We start from the raw sequence: 16,753 nt of genomic DNA, 5'->3' as shown, positions 1-16,753 counted from the left end.
TAATTTTGGTAGGGATGTTGACATCACACAGGTTGCTAGATGCAAGATTAAGTTAATATTTTCATCAGGAAGGTGCTGAGATTTCCAGAATTACTCTTTGGTAACCAGGCAATGAACTTTTATCTTGTGGTGCAGCTTCATTGTCAGTAAAATGATCTTATCCACCATGAAATTATGCTTTCCTGTTTTTGTTTCTCTTCTACATTGTTGTACATAAACTGAGGAACATTCCTGGTTCTTTGTGTAGGAAGTGACCAAATGAGGTGGCTTTGAAGTTGCTTTTTAATAGCTGAACTGTGTTTTATCCAGTGTTATGGATTCATATGAAACATTTTGGATTTAGCTAGCTTTTTGTGTTCTATGCACTTACTTTTGCTCTGAATATTTTTAGAAAAATGAGCAAAATTTAATTGTTTTGCTATGTTTTATTTGTATACATGAACACTTTACACCTGGACACTGGAAGGTATTGATGTGATTCTGTTGTGAAGGCATGAGTCTGTCTTTTAGTCTTAAATTACAAAACATGATAACCAAAGGAAACCAGTTGGTTAATGATAACTAGTGCAGGCTGTGGTTTGGTAAAAAACAGACTGTAGTGTTTACAGAGTAATTTTCTCTAGTTGCTCTGGTACCGTGGAGATGTCCTGTACCGCTGTAGTGAAGAGATTAATTGGGAAAACTTGAGAACAAGACTGCCCACTTCAGTTTCATTTCACGCTTACAAACATCCATGCAGAAAGCATTTTTAACTTCAATAGTCAAGTCTTCTTTAAAGCTTAGTGGTCTCGGTAGAAATCTGCTTTAGAAAGAGAAATTTTTGTCTTCCTAGTAATATTTTCCTGGTATTTGCCTCTCTGTTGACTAATGCTCTATTCAGGGCCTGACATGCCCTGCCTGTCAAATGCCTTAGAGTACTTCTCTCGCTTTTGCTGAGAGTGATTACTAGTAAGTGCAACTCCGTGACCTTCAGTGTCCTCATGCATTGCTTATAGGAACACAGAACATTGCTTATAGGAAATGGAAGTCTGAAATTCATAGCAAGTATACAATTATCTGTATAGAACCTCCGGGACTGTGGTAGTACCCTGACTATTCCTGAGGGTTCATGCAACAAATGCAAACTCTCCCATGAACTAGATGGCCTGTACGTGTTTCACAGTTCGGGCCTTGTGTGAAAGCCTGGCCACTAATACAGAAAGTGCTAAACTGAGTCTTTCTAAATATATAGAATCCCAGACTGGTTTGGGTTGGAAAGGACCTTAAAGCTCCTCCAGTTCCAACCCTCTGCCACAGGAAGGGACACCTTCCACTACAGCAGCTTGGTCCAAGCCCCTGTGTCCAACCTGGCCTTGAACACTGCCAGGGATGGGGCAGCCACAGCTTCTCTGGGCAACCTGTGCCAGCGGCTCAGCACCCTCATAGTGAAGAACTGCTGCCTAAGAGCTCCTCTCAGGCTGTGCACATTTCGTTTGAAGCTTAAGGCTACCCTGGAAACTCAGCAGTTCCACCTTTGTGTTCTTAGATTTTTAAGGTGGCTTCACTTCCATTAACTCCTCATTGACGGATTCCTTGGTAAAACTTTCCTAACCTCCAGTGGTTCCTCTGTGACCAATTTGGTGCAGTTTGGTCTGCCTTCTGGTGAGCACGTAGGTCAAACACAGACTGAGATAGAAGAGCCTTGTGCGAAAACTGACTTCTGCTTCTCTTTGACATCTTTCAAAATTTCTTTTTTGTACAAGTAACACTGCACCCTGGAGCACTTTGTGTGATGTCTTTTCTAGGGACATGGGGTACGTGTTGCTCCATAAGGCAGTCTGACTCTGAGAAGACTTTGTCTATGACCTTTGAGATGTCACCTGGAGCATTGTGTGCAGTTCTGGTGTCCTCAGCACAAAAAGGACATGGAACTGCTGAAACAAGTCCAGAGGAGGCCACAAGGATGATCAGGGGACTGGAGCACCTCCCGTATGAAGACAGGCTGAGGAAGTTGGGGCTGTTCAGCCTGGAGAAGAGAAGGCTGCGTGGGGACCTCATAGCAGCCTTCCAGTACCTGAAGGAGGCCTATAGGGATGCTGGGAAGGGACTCTTTGTCAGGGACTGTAGTGACAGGACAAGGGGTAATGGGTTAAAACCTAAACAGGGGAAGTTTAGAGTGGATATAAGGAGGAAATTCTTTCCTGTTAGGGTGGTGAGGCACTGGAATGGGTTGCCCAGGGAGGTTGTGAGTGCTCCATCCCTGGCAGTGTTCAAGGCCAGGTTGACGAAGCCTTGGTTGAGATGGTTTAGTGTGAGGTGCCCCTGCCTATGGCAGGGGGGTTGGAACGAAATGATCTTGAGGTCCTTTCCAACCCTAACTATTCTATGATTCTATGATTCTATGATTCTATGACACCGTACAAGTTTTCCATTTGGCAGCTGGAAGTCCACTGCTGTTGAATCTGTAGCTGAATTCATCACAGTATTTAGGAATACCCTTCTTTGGCAGCACATACTAGCACTTCAGAAGCAGGACCCTGCTGAGCAGTAACTGGGTAAGGGCACTGTCCTGTTGTGAAGGCCATGTTCCATGGATGTTAGCTCTTGGCAAGCTGTACTAAACACTCTCTCATTTTTTCTCTGCAATAGTTTTTCTTTCCAGGAGATCACATTGAAATGCCAGAGGTAGGAGCAGAAGAGAGAGATTCCTAAGCCTGAGCAGGGCAGTGCATTTCCATGGAGTCAGAAGCAAAAGAGTTTCTGAGGCAGGACAGGTAGATGACATGGAGGGATTGGCTTTTTGTTTCTTCTTGTGTCTGCTGTGGCAGCCAGGACCGAGAAAAGGACGTGAGAAACACCCTTTCAAGCAGTGGCTCCCTGGCCACCCTTCCGGAGAAGGGGGACAGCACAGCATGTGCTGTGACCCATGTGTCCCACACGTGGCTATCCCTGGCATGCTGCCATGAGGCCCCATTGCTGGTCCGCCTTAGCATACAACCTCCAGTTACCCCTCTGATTAGACCAATCCTTCAAGCTTCTTTCAATCTGAGCAGGGAATGGTTTATTTTGGTAGCGAAGCTTCTGGCTTTGCTCTTAGATTTTCTTGCAGCAAATGATGGGTTTTTCCACCAACATTATTCATTTAATGCATTCAATTATTTTAGCAAATAACTCTTGGTTTGGAGGGTACTACAGGCTGTTAATTGAGAAATTCTGGTATTCAAACTGATTTATGTGGACACATGACTCATTCAGTGTAGTTTATTCTTTCAGATTGGAAGTAATTATTAAAAAAAATCAGGTGGAGGTACAGACAATGGTGTACTAATTAGAGGTTTGCATTTTACAAGTGGTTTTGGTAAGTAACCAACTGTAAGGCTGATGAGCAGCTAATAATATAATGAAATATTCTTACGAACATTTGTGGGTTTTCTTTTTTTTTTTTTTTTCTGCTTTTTGCCTCATCTGGCTTACTCTAGAGATTTATCTTAATGCTTAGGTGAGGTTAGTTTAGTTGGAAAATAAATTTGTTCTATGTTTGCTTGTTAAATAGCATTTAAACCAGGCTTCTGTATGGAGATTTTGGTGAATGAGGAGACAGTTGTAGCTGAAATGATGGTTTTTTTTCTGGTTGGTGGGACTAAAATATTATGCTAATCTTTCAATATTTTTGTGTGCTAGTGCTAGAAATGGTGAAAAGAAACATCCTAAGAGAGAAACTGGCTTGAAATGGCTATCATACCAGAATAGAAATAAATCCTAAAAGGTTTGTGTCCATATTGTTTAAATAATTTGCAACCTCATTGTTAGAGAAGCTGGAAATGAAATTATTGTTGATGATTGTGCTGGGAACTTAATGATTATTTCTGCTTACAGTATCTTGTTTGGAATCTGAGCAAAGTAAATGAAAATGAAAAATCCCTTGCAAAACCAAGAGCTCCATCAAAGCAGAAAATACTAACAAAATTACTAATAAATCAATACTATAGGGCATAATCTATTCCACAGAACTGGAAATTGTGGTGTTTCTGCTTTTTAATGAAACCTCAGCTGCCATGCCTGCAGCCATGTAAATGTAAGGGGTACTAAATATCTGAAATACTGTACTCAATCAGGTGGAAGAAGTATGGAGCTGGAAGGAAGGTTTTTTCTCAGCTTAACGTGCTCTTGGTTTATGTGTGGGCCCTGACCCTGCAGGGTGCCTGTGTAGGTGCATTGCCCATGGGGACGCAGCAACTGGCTAAGACAGAAAGAAAACTGAGCAGCATTCTTCACAAAAGGTTTTGCAGAAAAGTTAACCGTGGATAGCTTTAGTTGGGTTTAATTAGTGTTTTCTGACTTTCTCCCCTCCTGTCTGCTGCACTCTCTCCAGTATTCCTACATAGCTCTGTGCAAACAATCCTGTTGCATTTATAGTGGACAAAACCCTACAACACAGAGTAGACAACATTTCAGTGTATTTTTTTTTTTCAGATGGAAAACATTTTCTTTGATGTACCATCTAAACATCTCCAGAGTTACTATGATCAGTTAAGCCATGCTAGATATAAAGAGAGTAGAATCTGACCCAGTGTCAGCTAACAAAACAACCGTGAAGAGCCACACTATGCAGAATCCATTTTTACATTAATTTCTCGTCTATATTATGTTTAAGACCAAAGGTAAATGTGTGAATTCAGTGAGAATTAAGAAATAAATAACATACTATACACAGGCAGGGGGTAAAGTACCTTTTTCCTTGCAATGCCTGTAGTAAGCAGGCAAAACATTATTAAAAGTCTTAGGAATACTTAAGACTTCCTTTCAGGGACTGTAATGGGCTGTGCAAACATCAACTGATAAAGCCTCATGATTTCTCTGTGAGAAGTGCTGCAGCTAGATAAAAAGAAATACACACTTCAGAAGCTACATTTGCAGTGCAGAGGATATAAATGTGTTTTGCCATCTCCTGACAGTGGACCAAGGTCAGGAGTAAGAACACTCTCAAGTTTTGTTCTCCCAGTTTCCTCATCTCATAATTAGACAATGTTGCTCTAACCAGCTTCTAAAAACCCAGAGAGCCACACCAGCCAAGTAATCATGTCTGTATAATTGTTACCTTCACTCCAGTTTCTTCTTGGCATCTAAGCTGCAAACCTGTGATCCTCCTTCACTCCCTTGAGCTTGCAGTGTGGGAAGAGATGAGGGCACAAGTGAGTGCAGTGAGAAAAGGAACTTGGGTAGGTCTTCAAACTTTAGTAACATTACTTAAAAAACTAAGTAAATTGTGCAACATTTGACCTGGAGCAATTGTTTTTGTTGCATTTTCAGATGTGATTTTTTCCTGTGGTTTCTCAGTGTTTATGTTAGTTCTTAGTAAAGCTGCCTTGTTAACACGTCCTCAAAAATGTATAATGAGTCATTTTAAAATAGGCCTTTCCTGAGAACACTGTGACGCTTTTTCTTTTCCAGATTATTGAGCTGATTTAAATGTGCCAAGTGCCTGACTACCTGGTATTACATTTCTGATTGTCCTTATGTCGATTTTATGCATCTGCAAAGTGGTTTTCACTGATGACTGGAGTCTGGAGTGCAAATGCCTACCTGAAAACTGATTATAAAATGACTTTTTATATGCATGATAGTACCTTTGAGTAAATAGCCACTTTGATGACTAAACAATCTTGAGAGCAAATGCCTATCTGAAAACTGATTATGAAATGACATTTTACACTTGTCATAGTACCTTTGAATGAATAGGCACTTCAGCAGTATCTTAACTGAACCTCCTACTTTGAAAAGAAACCCACCTGTCACTCGCTGTTGCGAGAGCACTCTTGGATGCATTTGGTGCTGTTCAGTTCTTGGTGTTGATAATGCAACACCATATATCAATATAGTTGAGGAGATTAATCAGCACTTGAATTTTTAGCTCCTCATATTTTTTGCAGGGAAAAAAGAATAGTTTTATTCTGAAAGTTCTTTGTGGTTTCAGCTCCAAGTTTCTGGTAGGTCTGGGGAAAATGTGTTACAGAATGGTTTGGGTTGGAAGGGACCTTACAGGGACACCTTCCACTGGAGCACGCTGCTGCAAGCCCCGTCCAACCTGGCCTTGAACACTGCCAGAGGTAGGGCGGCCACCGCTTCTCTGGCCAACCTATGCCAGCGCCTCAGCACCCTCAGTGAAGAACTTGTGCCTAGGATCTAATCTAAGTCTCTGTTTATAGCCATTCCCCCTTTTCTTGTTGCTATATGCCCTTGTAAAAATCCCCCCTCCCGATTTCTTACAGGACCCTTTAGTATTGGAAGACTGTTACAAGGTGTCCCAACTCTCTTCACCTGTTTTCATTGGAGACGTGCTGCAGCCCTCAGATTAATGATTTTTTTCCTCTGTCTAACTCACCAGAAAATTCTCTACTGCATGATACAAAACACATCTTTGACTCATGAGTAGATGGAGGAATGAGCTAGGACATGCCTCTTCCAGGAATGAAGAAATTTGGTTGAAAACCACCTATAAATACTTACTATGTATACATTAAAGATTCATTGTCTGGTGGACAGCAGGCTGCCAAATTGGTCTCCCAGTCTTTCTGGTATCTCAGATACAGTAGTGGCTAAAAATGGGGGAGGCAAGCACTGGTTTGGCTTTTTTTTTTTTCTTTTTTTTTTTCTTTTTTCTCTTATTTAAGGAAAGAAAGCCCTCTCCAAGCTAATCTGTGAGAGCTTGTGCTCTGAAGGCGGGCGAGCAGCAGTAATGAAATCTACCTGAATGTCCTCCTAGAGCTTCCTGACACCCCTGCTTGCATTTAGCAAGTGACTTGCTGACTCCAGGATTAAAGTCCTGCAGTAAATACTGAGAGAAGGGCATAGGAAAAGGCTGAGTGTGAACTGAAAGTAAGAAATGTGTCTAAGCAGACATCTGCTGTAAGCAGAATGATTTTGGAGAAATGGGTGAGGAAGAAAGTTGTAAAAGGTCACAAAGATCTCTTTTGTTACTTGCCAAGAAGCTTTTATGGCAAAGGGATTTATAGATTTGCAGTTTGATTCACATCACAGACACAAAAGAGCAGCAGGATGAGTCAGGTGCAGGATCTGAGCTTGCATCAATAAATTCTCCTGACTTGCTGTTGGGTTTTTTACATCAATGATGTGCCTGGTAGTATTTAAGGGTGGTAGACAAACGAAAATATATTGGTGTGGGTGGGGAAAGACTGGCCTGCTAATTTCAGCCTATGACCAGTGCAGTACTACAGATGCACTCAGCCATCATAGTGGGCCAGAACTGGAAGCCTTTCATGGATGATGCTAGTTTAACTACTTTCTGGTGATCTGAAGCATTTCTGTTTGTGGAATTGAATCCCATACCAGATCTAATAAAACATGTGACTGTATAGCATCTACAGCAGTAAGTAACTTGCAACATAGGTTGGAGAAAAGATAGGGGTAGTTTTTTTATGTGGCATGTCAAAAATCTCACAGAGTGAAGTTATCCAACCAAGAGGGACTGCTTCTGTGTTTCATGTGCACAAGCTATGATTCCTATTCCAATTTTTAGTTAAATAATTTTTCTATTGATCTGGAGTTTTATCTGAGTTTCTTACTTACAAATCTGATAAATGAGAAGCAAATTAAATACGTGGTTTAGTTACTGGGCTTCTTAAGGAAGCATTACTGTTGGACTAGATTAATAATTCTTGAATCAGTTCTGTTGTTGAAATGACAGTGCACTGTTTAAGTGAGGGTTGCTTGCTGTGGTGAGGATGAGTCACATGGCAAAGGTAAAAGAATACTTTGAAATCATAAAAAATGGGTGATGTGAGCACTGGCCTTCTCTTTTTATCAGATCAGTTATGCAGTCTAATTGTTTTTTCTGGTGGATGACTGTTTTCCTTCCATATGAGCATCCTGATATGTCTAGCACGTAATCTACCAGTTTTAGTAATATTGCTGGTCTTGTACCCCACCCAGGAGAGAAATACATGTGAAGGTTTATGAGAGCCACACCAAATCATTAGGTGAGTTTTAAGAATCTTTCTCATTTCACACTTTCAGCATGCAGATCATGTATCGTGCCAGGTGCAGAATCAGGATCTTTACTTGCTTTCCTGATAATGGTATTTGTCATCACAGTGACTGTAGAGACACTTGAGAGCTGATGATAACCAATTTGAAAATGAACAGATGCAGTAGGTGAAGCACTGAAATATGTATGTTCTGGTGCTGCTTAAGAGTTCTTACTTGGGCCTTGCTACTATGGTCATATAATGCTTTACTACAGAACCTTTTCCTGAAGTGATCCCCAAATTGGTTAGGGTACTTTAAAGAAGCAAGTGGTATTGTCCAGTCTTTTCTTGCATAAAGCCTTTTACTTCACAAACAAATATGTTAGTATAAAATATAACAAGGGATAAAATGTGCTTAAGCACAGTGTCCGATATAAACCCAGCCCCTAAAATATTTTGGAGCTCATTTGTGATTAAGTTATTAAGCAAGCTTATGACACTTTTTCATAACAAATAAATATATTAACATAAACAGAAGATTTGCCTTACTCTAAATTGTTGACAGCATGGAGAACACTGAGTTTAAGGTCATGAGCTACTCTCTTATAGTTCTTCACAGCTTCTGAGCTTTGGGAGCGTGTATATGAGGGCTGAATGACTCCTGAGGAGCAGGATTATTCTGGTATTTGGTGAGAATGCTCAAACCCACAAGCAGAGTTTGGGAGCTGGTACAGACAATATTGCACCTTATCATCTTCGTGTCATACAGATTCTGTGTTCTGTTGGTTTAAAGTGCTCATTTTTTAAAATCAGGAAGCTCATAGTACCTATGTCTACTATGATTCATTTACTTTGCAGATGTTGCAGGGTGAAACTAACAATTAAATGACAGAAAATTTGTTCTCGGCCACATGTCTTTTGATGATGGTTGCCAAATGCTGTTGAAATCTGAGCTATTTTGGGGGATTAACTTTGCATTAAGTACTGCCCTTCTGTTCTGAAATGAGCTAATAAGGTGAGGGGGATTAACCCTGCATATGCATACTTTAGAACTGCAAAACCTTCCCCTGTGAATTCTTTGTCCAAAATATAAAAGCTAAGAGGAAAATATCTCCCATCCAGATTAATTATTGATAAAGACAGATGCTGAAAATAGTGATGAAGTGCCAGGGTTACAGACAGGCAAAGAACTTGTTTTCTTCCTTGTATGCAAAAAGTAGTTTCAGGGATGGTCTTGCAGCCAGGTATACTCTTCCTGCGAATGACAGACTCTGCTGGTCTCAGTGACATATTTACAGGACTGTAGATCCAGCTTCTATTTTGCTTGCTTTGAGCCAGTTTCCTTTTGCTTAGCCCAGACTAAAGTGGCTCTGGTAGGAGAGACAGAGGTGCAGGTGTCTCAGCACTGAGCCTGCCGGATCCCCAGCACTTTTCACACCTAGATGACGATGTTTGATTTTTTGGGAGCAATGGAAGTTTGGGTGAGAAGGGGACAAGGGAATCCTCCAAAAATTATTTGGCTCATCCCAGTGCAGAATTGGAACAGTTTGGTTACATTGAAGGTGTTAGTGATCACTAAAAAGATTTTGCGAGCATCTCTAACCATAAGCTTTGTTTCCTACAGTAAACAGTGTGCCTATTTCAGAATTGAGCTGTTTTCATATGGCCCTCTGGTTGGTTCTGCCAAATCTGCCACTGAATGTTTAAGAGTTTGGCCAAGCTGAAGCAAAATAAGGTACACTATGAGAATAACATATTATAGAGTTTTTTGCACTTTCCCTTTGTTTCCAGATAAAGCCTTAGTATCAGTGAGGCTTCCTAGCACAGAGCTCCAATTGAGAGGCTTTGATTAAGGAAAAGTCCCCATCCTTTGAGAAACTGTGTGCAATAAATACAAATTTTTTTTTTTAAGGTACAATGTAGCTATGTTTACAGCAGATAAGATTTTCTTGACATTTTCGTTCAGCCAAAGCTCAAGAGCAATAGTATCTGTCTCAAACACAAGCATCGTGCACAGGTCACGGTAATTGGTGTTTATGCGCTAACAGTAATCTGAAGCAGAGAAGCCCTGTTTAGCTGGCTATGTGTTTTGATCCTTTTGTCCAGGTTGTTCTACTGGGTAACTGAATCCATTAGTATTTCCTCTAAAAATTAATTTTGTGGCAGATAAAGAAAGCATGTACAGAAATACAAATCTCTTGTTTTCCGGCTGGCCAAGAGGCTAAAAATCCTGGGTGTGTCTGTGTATGTTTTCTTTGGTAATTAGCATTCAGTATTTTTCTCCCTTTTAAAAATGCCTAATTCAAATGTCAGTTCATTCTTATCTATTTCCTGCCCCTATTCAACTAGACTTCCAGACCAGGCTTAATCAACTTTAAGACCTTTTCTGCTTACCTCTATAGTTCAGTCTTTTCCTGGAACATTTCCATTGTTATAATAACCATATGTTGTGAGATAATACAAATGATATTATTACTGCTCTTATGAATTTACAATGAGCCTTTCAATATTTTTATTTACAGCTTAGCTGCTGTCTGGAAAATCTCATCTTCAAATCAAAATAAAACTAGGGAAGCAAATTTCCAGCTTACAGTACTCAGAATCTGGAGGGCCAGAAAATTTGGGCCTCAGACACAGGGAAGCTTAAAAAGATGAGGAAATCTATTGTAAGTTTTGTGGGTTTTTTTAGAGCTAGACTTTTTTCCATATGTATTTGTTTCAATGTTGGAGCTATTGTGATTTAACACAGTTCTCTTCCCTCATCTATGCACTGACTTAAGCAAGACATTAGTCTGATGCACTTTGCTACCCCAGTCCTGAGGCAATGAGGGAACCTGCATGAAAGGAGAGCTTGCTTCATGAAGCAGATTGCTGCCATGGTGGGTGATAGTTCAACGTGTAAGCCATGACTGCAGAAGTGACCCTGTTTCAAGGCATGCCATGAGTCTGTTCATGTGTGGTAAGAAGCCCTTGTGAAAGTGCTGGGAGAGCTGGGTGCATTGCAGCTGGCTGACCCGGGGACATTTCTGCTCACAGGTCTTCTCAAGCCAGTGCCAGGATCTGGGCTGGTGGCTGCTGCTGCCGCCCTGCTGGGGCACAGTGCGGTGAGCACCGAGGAGCAGCCTGCGCCACCCTGGGAGCTGGCGGCTTTAAAGTAACCTGGCTGTCTGGGGAGTTCTTGTTCACAGCAGTGCTGCACTTGACGATTTGCTGCCTGAATCCACAGCACAGCTGGAGGTATTTCTTAATCTGAGGTTGGATCTCTCCTTAGTGGCTGCGTAAACGGAACGTTTATTCCGCCCCAACTCATATTGTATTCACGGCCACTGAAAACCCTTTTCTTGTGTGAATAAACCTTTTCTGTTCATTTAAAGAAGCCAAAAATCAAGCCATATAAGGCAGGTAATCCAGCTCACCATTTCACAGGAGGAAAATGACGCTATATATTCCAGAGGAAAATATGCAGCTTTTTTCCTGTTTGAAACTTAAGTCATCTCTAAGTGCAGTTACTGGAGGATTCAGTATCTGTTCTAATCCTAAACTCTTACCAGGGCTGCTGCTGACAAATCTAGTGTACAAAGAAAATGTGTCCATTAAATGGTGCTACAAACGATAGAGCTCTGCAGTCGCTTTGTCACTGTCAAACTCACACTATTGTCTTTGTAAGATGAACCCATTACAAAAAACATTCCTGCTTTTTGTGCTCTCTGCTTTCTGCTCTCACTTTTTAATTTTGGTGCTGGATATATGTTTTAGGTGGAGTGCATTGATAATGTAGATGGTACTAAAATGCCCATAGTGTGACAATATTTTTTTTTATTTATCTAATAACAGCCTAAAATCCTAAATCAACAGAAAATAGATAATACATACTACTTCACTGTAGCTCTGGACTGATAGATTAGATGGTGAAAAGTCTGATGTCTTATTAGTAATATTAATTGGTTGGCCTAACCATAACATGAGTAAACCAGCTCTCTTGTGAGAAAGATAATGGCAATAAAATCCAGTAAGATAATGTAAATCTCTGAATTCAGGTCTAGGACTGGAGGTAGTGGGGGAGTATCCCACAAAAAGAATGGAGAAGCTAATCTAAAGCTATGTGCCATTGGAGATTCTGCCAGTGAAGCTGAACCTCTGACAGGAACAGTTCCCATCAATGGCAGGATTTCCTATCATTTGCAGGAGAGCAGCATTAGGCCCTTAGTCTTCTCAAGCAGTATGTTGTAAGGTAGAATTTGCACTCCTAGAGGATTTCCAGGACACAAATTCATAGCAGATAGCATCATAAAAGGAAAGGGAAAAGGAAGGCTAATCCTACCAACGCATCGCTTAGAAATGTGGACAAAAGCAGGAGAAGGAATTCAAGTGTATCCTTCAGGCATACTGTGGAAGTTGAGTTTCCCCTTATATTGTCATACACAATAAAGACAAGGTCCTGTGTGTGCTGCAGATAACCTACCTTGTGTGCTGTGAACTTTGCCAGGTGTCAGGAGGACCATTCCAGATGTTGCTGGTGGGCTTGGGGAGAGAGGAGGATTCAGGGAAATGAGTGACTTCAGTGGGGGCAAAGCCAGGTGGGCTACTGCTAATTTGTGGAGACTGATAGTAGACTTTTTGAAAGAATGCGTTACAGAAACAGGAGGCTTTCTTCTAAAGTTTTGGGAGAGGACAGTGGTGAGATCCCACAGGAACATGAAGGTTCTGATGATGCCTAGGGTAGGGCAAGAGAACTGACCTCTTTGGATATTGAAAAATGAAGAATTTAAAACATTTCTGCTTTTGGTCTACCTCTGTCTGTGGTGGTGCTCTGTAACTCCTTACATTTCAGATAACAGAAGAATACTTCTTCCCCTCCACTGGTCTTTTGGAAAGGCCCCATCCACCTGTGTGTCTCTCTTTTACTGATTGTAAATCTTGAATATACTCAGCATACCATAACTGAAGTGTAGGCAGCGTGAACACCTGCAGTGGATAGGTAAGTTTCTCCTCTGCACTTCCCCTGTCTTTGCCCAGCTTGGAAGAAATATCCCTTGAACTGTTCCACTTCTGTGAACACCTGTGGGCTTTAACAAGCACCTAGGAGGGCTGGGCCCTAAATCTTCTGCCTGCCTGACAGATGTGTGTAGCAGCATATGTACAAAAGAGACTCATGGCACAGATAACGTCTCAGAAATATGTTACAGAGACAACTTACTTAAAATATTCAGCAAGATCTTAGATTCACAGTGTGGTTAATTCCATGCTTATTGATAAATTTGAAATTCATATCAAGATGAGTGAAGATCAGGTTCTCATTGAATGAAAGGGCTAATTTGTATTGTTGCACTGAAGAACTATCAACAGGTTAAACTATAAACAGTTTAACACAGGCTAAACTTTGAGGGATTTTTGATTTGTAAACCCTTCACAATTTTTCATTATTATTTTTTTTTTTCTCCTGTTTCAAGACCAAACTGATCACAGAGTTGAGGAATTTAGTGATACATGCATTGGTAAATCCTGTTGGTGGGATTCCTGGGCTTGCAGTGGGCTTTGTATCTGGGCACTAGAGCAGGGTGACGGTAAGTTCCTTGGCAGCAGAAATGGTGGCTCCTGATCATGGCACCAGAGTGTTTGCTTTCTGTGTTTGCAGTAGACGTACACCTGCATAAGCCCTTCAAATGAAGCAGGATGCTGAACTGAATTCCTCACATGGATCAAGAAAATTCATTATGGATCAAACTAATAACAAGCTCTGGATGTCCTAAGGTCTGTTCTAGTTCAAATTCTCATCCGCTTTTCTCCATGTATGGGGAATTATTTTACCTTAGTGATTCTGAGCTGGGCATCTCTCTGTCGTAGCAAGTCTCCAGTTTACACAGAGAAATCCCTGTCTGCTTTGTTCTAGGTTAGAAGAGAAACCAGTCCTGTGAGGACTAAACTCTGAGGGAATTTTGTTTGTAAACCCACAAGGATAACAACGGGGAAGACATTTGGTTTTTTTTAAAAAATACACCAGAATATTTTCATGGCCAACAAATTTCTCCCAAAGACAGAGAACCTCATGTTTTCTTAGTACTAACATCTGAACCTCTGAATTAAACTTCTGGAACCTGAACAAAACCTGGAGTTACAAATACATGACAAAAATAATGGCTAAGATTCCTTACAGAAAGCTCAGCTTCTTGAAATAATCGGTTACGACTATTCTGTGATGCAACTTCTTTTTTTAGAAAATAGAAAGCATTAGCTGGCCTGGTTGAAGCCTGTAGTTCTGTAGACATGTACCCTAACAAGAAAACAGAGTTTTTTCAAAACTCTTTTCTATTTTCCATTCGTAATATTAATGGAATTAATTGATTTATGGGTGCACAGTGAAGTCCTTTGTTCCATAAATGCTATAAATCAGAGGAGCTTCTAAACCTTGCCCAGTGATTTTTACCTATATCCTGTTTTCAGTTCTGCTTCCCCCAACACAGAGGCAGGATGTGAAACAAACCTGGCAACAAACGTGTTGCCCACTGTTTGGGTGGAGCTTTCTCTGCCTAAGCTGCCTCTTCAGCACTGAGCCCTGCACCTGGTGCTCTGAAAGCTGCAGGTTGCTGATGGAAGTGTAGCTATGTCATGTCATAATTTCAGTGTCAGCATGTGTTTTAAAATGTTTAAGTAACAATTTTATGATCTTATGTTAAAGAGCAAAGCTTTGGCAAATTCTTCTTGTTGCAATACAGCCATAGCACTTGGAAAAACAAAGCCCAGGTTTGTGGGCAAAGCAGGAATGATTTGTTAATTGAATTTATCTTTTGCTTTCAAATTAATTTGTTTTAGTGTTTGTAACTTCACATTCTTCTCTCTAGTATACTGCACTATTCCAGTGGTGTCATATGCTAAATCAATTCCTTGTCGTCTTCTCCTGTTGGTCACCCTTTATTTAGGATTAAAAATAACTCCTGGAGATAACTGCAGACAAATTGCAAGTCAGCATTTCTGTGATTTGTTTCTGGTGTATTGGTTGTTGTTACAAGGCACAAATTAGCCTAAGATGAGAAGCTTTTGTAAATCATTGGAGTATCCTTGCTTTTGTCTAATATTTTTTCTTACATGAACATCTATAATATTGTATGCTTTTACAAATGCTGATATAATGATTTATAATCAATGGAGGCAGGGACACATTGATTAACTATGCCTTTGTTAACTGCAGTATCAACCAACTTCTAATGTTTTCAATAGCTAAGAATGGAACAGATTTTCTCACAGAAATTCATCTTCTGTATCTTTTTTCCTTGTATTTCTTTCCTTGCTTTATCTTTATTACAGCCTGACAATAGCACAGTAAGGTGCTGTGCACACTGACAGTCCCAGTATTACAGAATAGAGTTTTCTTACAGGAAAAGCAGTATCAGTTCATCTCTTATGCATAAATGCCTTGTCTCTGCAAGCTGTACAGCAAACTTATTAGCTCAGGGTCTTGCTACACTGTCTTACAACAAGATAAAAGCCTTTCTAACCAACTTTTTTGTACCAAGTCCCTGCTCATAAAATGTCAGAAAAAAAATTTATTTTTGGACCACTGAAGTCAAGAAACTTCTAAAATAAGAATTTCTGATCCTTTAGAACAGGGGCTATAAAACCTGGTAGTCTGGGGTTAGAGTGCTAAAGTACCTGGGGCACTTAAACTTGAAATTTAGGAGACCAAGTCACTGATGTGTTTATGTAACCTTTCTTCTAAGCCTTTAACAAATCTATTAGCTTGAGAAATATGCCCAAGTTGGCTAGTGTACATGGCCTTTACCTCCTCTGGGCATTGGTCATGGTAAAGCCATAGCACCTTAAACACAGATAGCAAGTCAGCTGCCACTTTGATAAAACATTCTGCACCGGATCATAACACAGCATACACCTTCTCATCCAAAGTAGTACTAAGCCTGTAACTGTCCACACTGCAAGTGGGAGCCTCTCCTTAAGGGTTACAGGTGCTATTTGCAGTATCATTTCTGTCCATTTTCCCTTATGAATAAGCATCAGCAACATGATCTAAATATCACAAAACAGAATAAAAAAAGAAAAAAAAAAAAAGGCACATAAAATGTCTCTTATTTTAAACAATCTAGGAATATTGTGATAGAGCCCAAGAAAGACAAGAGATTTTCCTCTTCCAGTGTCATTTGTAAACAGATCTGCTGTTATCCACACTTTATTTGGTACAAGTGCCATCTTTGTTAGGCCCAGAGTGTTCTGTGGAAATATGTATATAAACTTCATAGCCACACTTCATAGTGTGGTAATATTTCTGAAATTATTAAAGACATTGGAAGAGATTTTTGGAGTTAAAAAAACCTTTGAAATGAACTTCATAGCCAAAGAACAGCAAATACCATTTGTCCCTTACCTGAGTCAGAGTTGGTGGAGCTTCGGTTTGTTCCTAAATCAGGCAAACTAAAATCAGCAGTATCCCAAAATGTTAAGCAGTGTACAGAAAATGAAGATCAAACAGAAAATTACACTTCTCTTCTTGTTAAGCAATACTGGGAGTGTTCTGCTCTCCAGTCTCTAAGGTTTTCCAGCTGGGAGTCAGCCTTTTCCCGTCCTGCATCCCGGCATCCTGTTATTGTTCCAAGTAATACAGTGAGAAGAGGGAGTGGAGGAAATAGATAAACTTAGCCTTATTATTGCTATACCTACTGATTTGTTGCTGACTCTAATGAGGGAGCTGAATAAAAGGAAATAGGCTCTGAGTGTAGCACAAAAGTTGGTATGTTATTTAGTATTGTTTTGTAACGAGTTTTAGGAGTTAGCTGGTACTT

The 16,753-nt window shown here is 40.3% G+C and overlaps 1 protein-coding gene across 3 annotated transcripts in view; it reads right to left on the bottom strand.

Annotated features, from left to right (window-relative positions):
* CDH5 (cadherin 5) overlaps positions 1–16,529 on the bottom strand; it is a 31,782-nt gene extending 15,253 nt beyond the window's left edge. Inside the window, exons 1-2 of one of the 3 annotated variants that reach the window (XM_065662891.1) lie at positions 16,339–16,529; positions 5,078–5,141 (exon numbers count right to left, since the gene is read on the bottom strand). Coding sequence is in view for 1 of the 3 variants with exons in the window: in XM_065662889.1 (XP_065518961.1) it covers positions 13,773–13,795 (23 nt within the window). In the remaining 2 variants the exon portion in view is untranslated. Of the gene's footprint in view, positions 1–5,077; positions 5,142–13,772; positions 13,834–16,338 lie in introns of those variants that run through there. The other 2 variants (XM_065662890.1, XM_065662889.1) reach the window with 2 other exon arrangements.
* Between the last annotated feature and the right edge of the window lie 224 nt (positions 16,530–16,753).

This window comes from Lathamus discolor, chromosome Z (genome assembly GCF_037157495.1).
Source record: "Lathamus discolor isolate bLatDis1 chromosome Z, bLatDis1.hap1, whole genome shotgun sequence".
NCBI classification, from domain to species: domain Eukaryota; kingdom Metazoa; phylum Chordata; class Aves; order Psittaciformes; family Psittacidae; genus Lathamus; species Lathamus discolor.
This window is presented reverse-complemented; position numbering and strand designations above follow the sequence as displayed.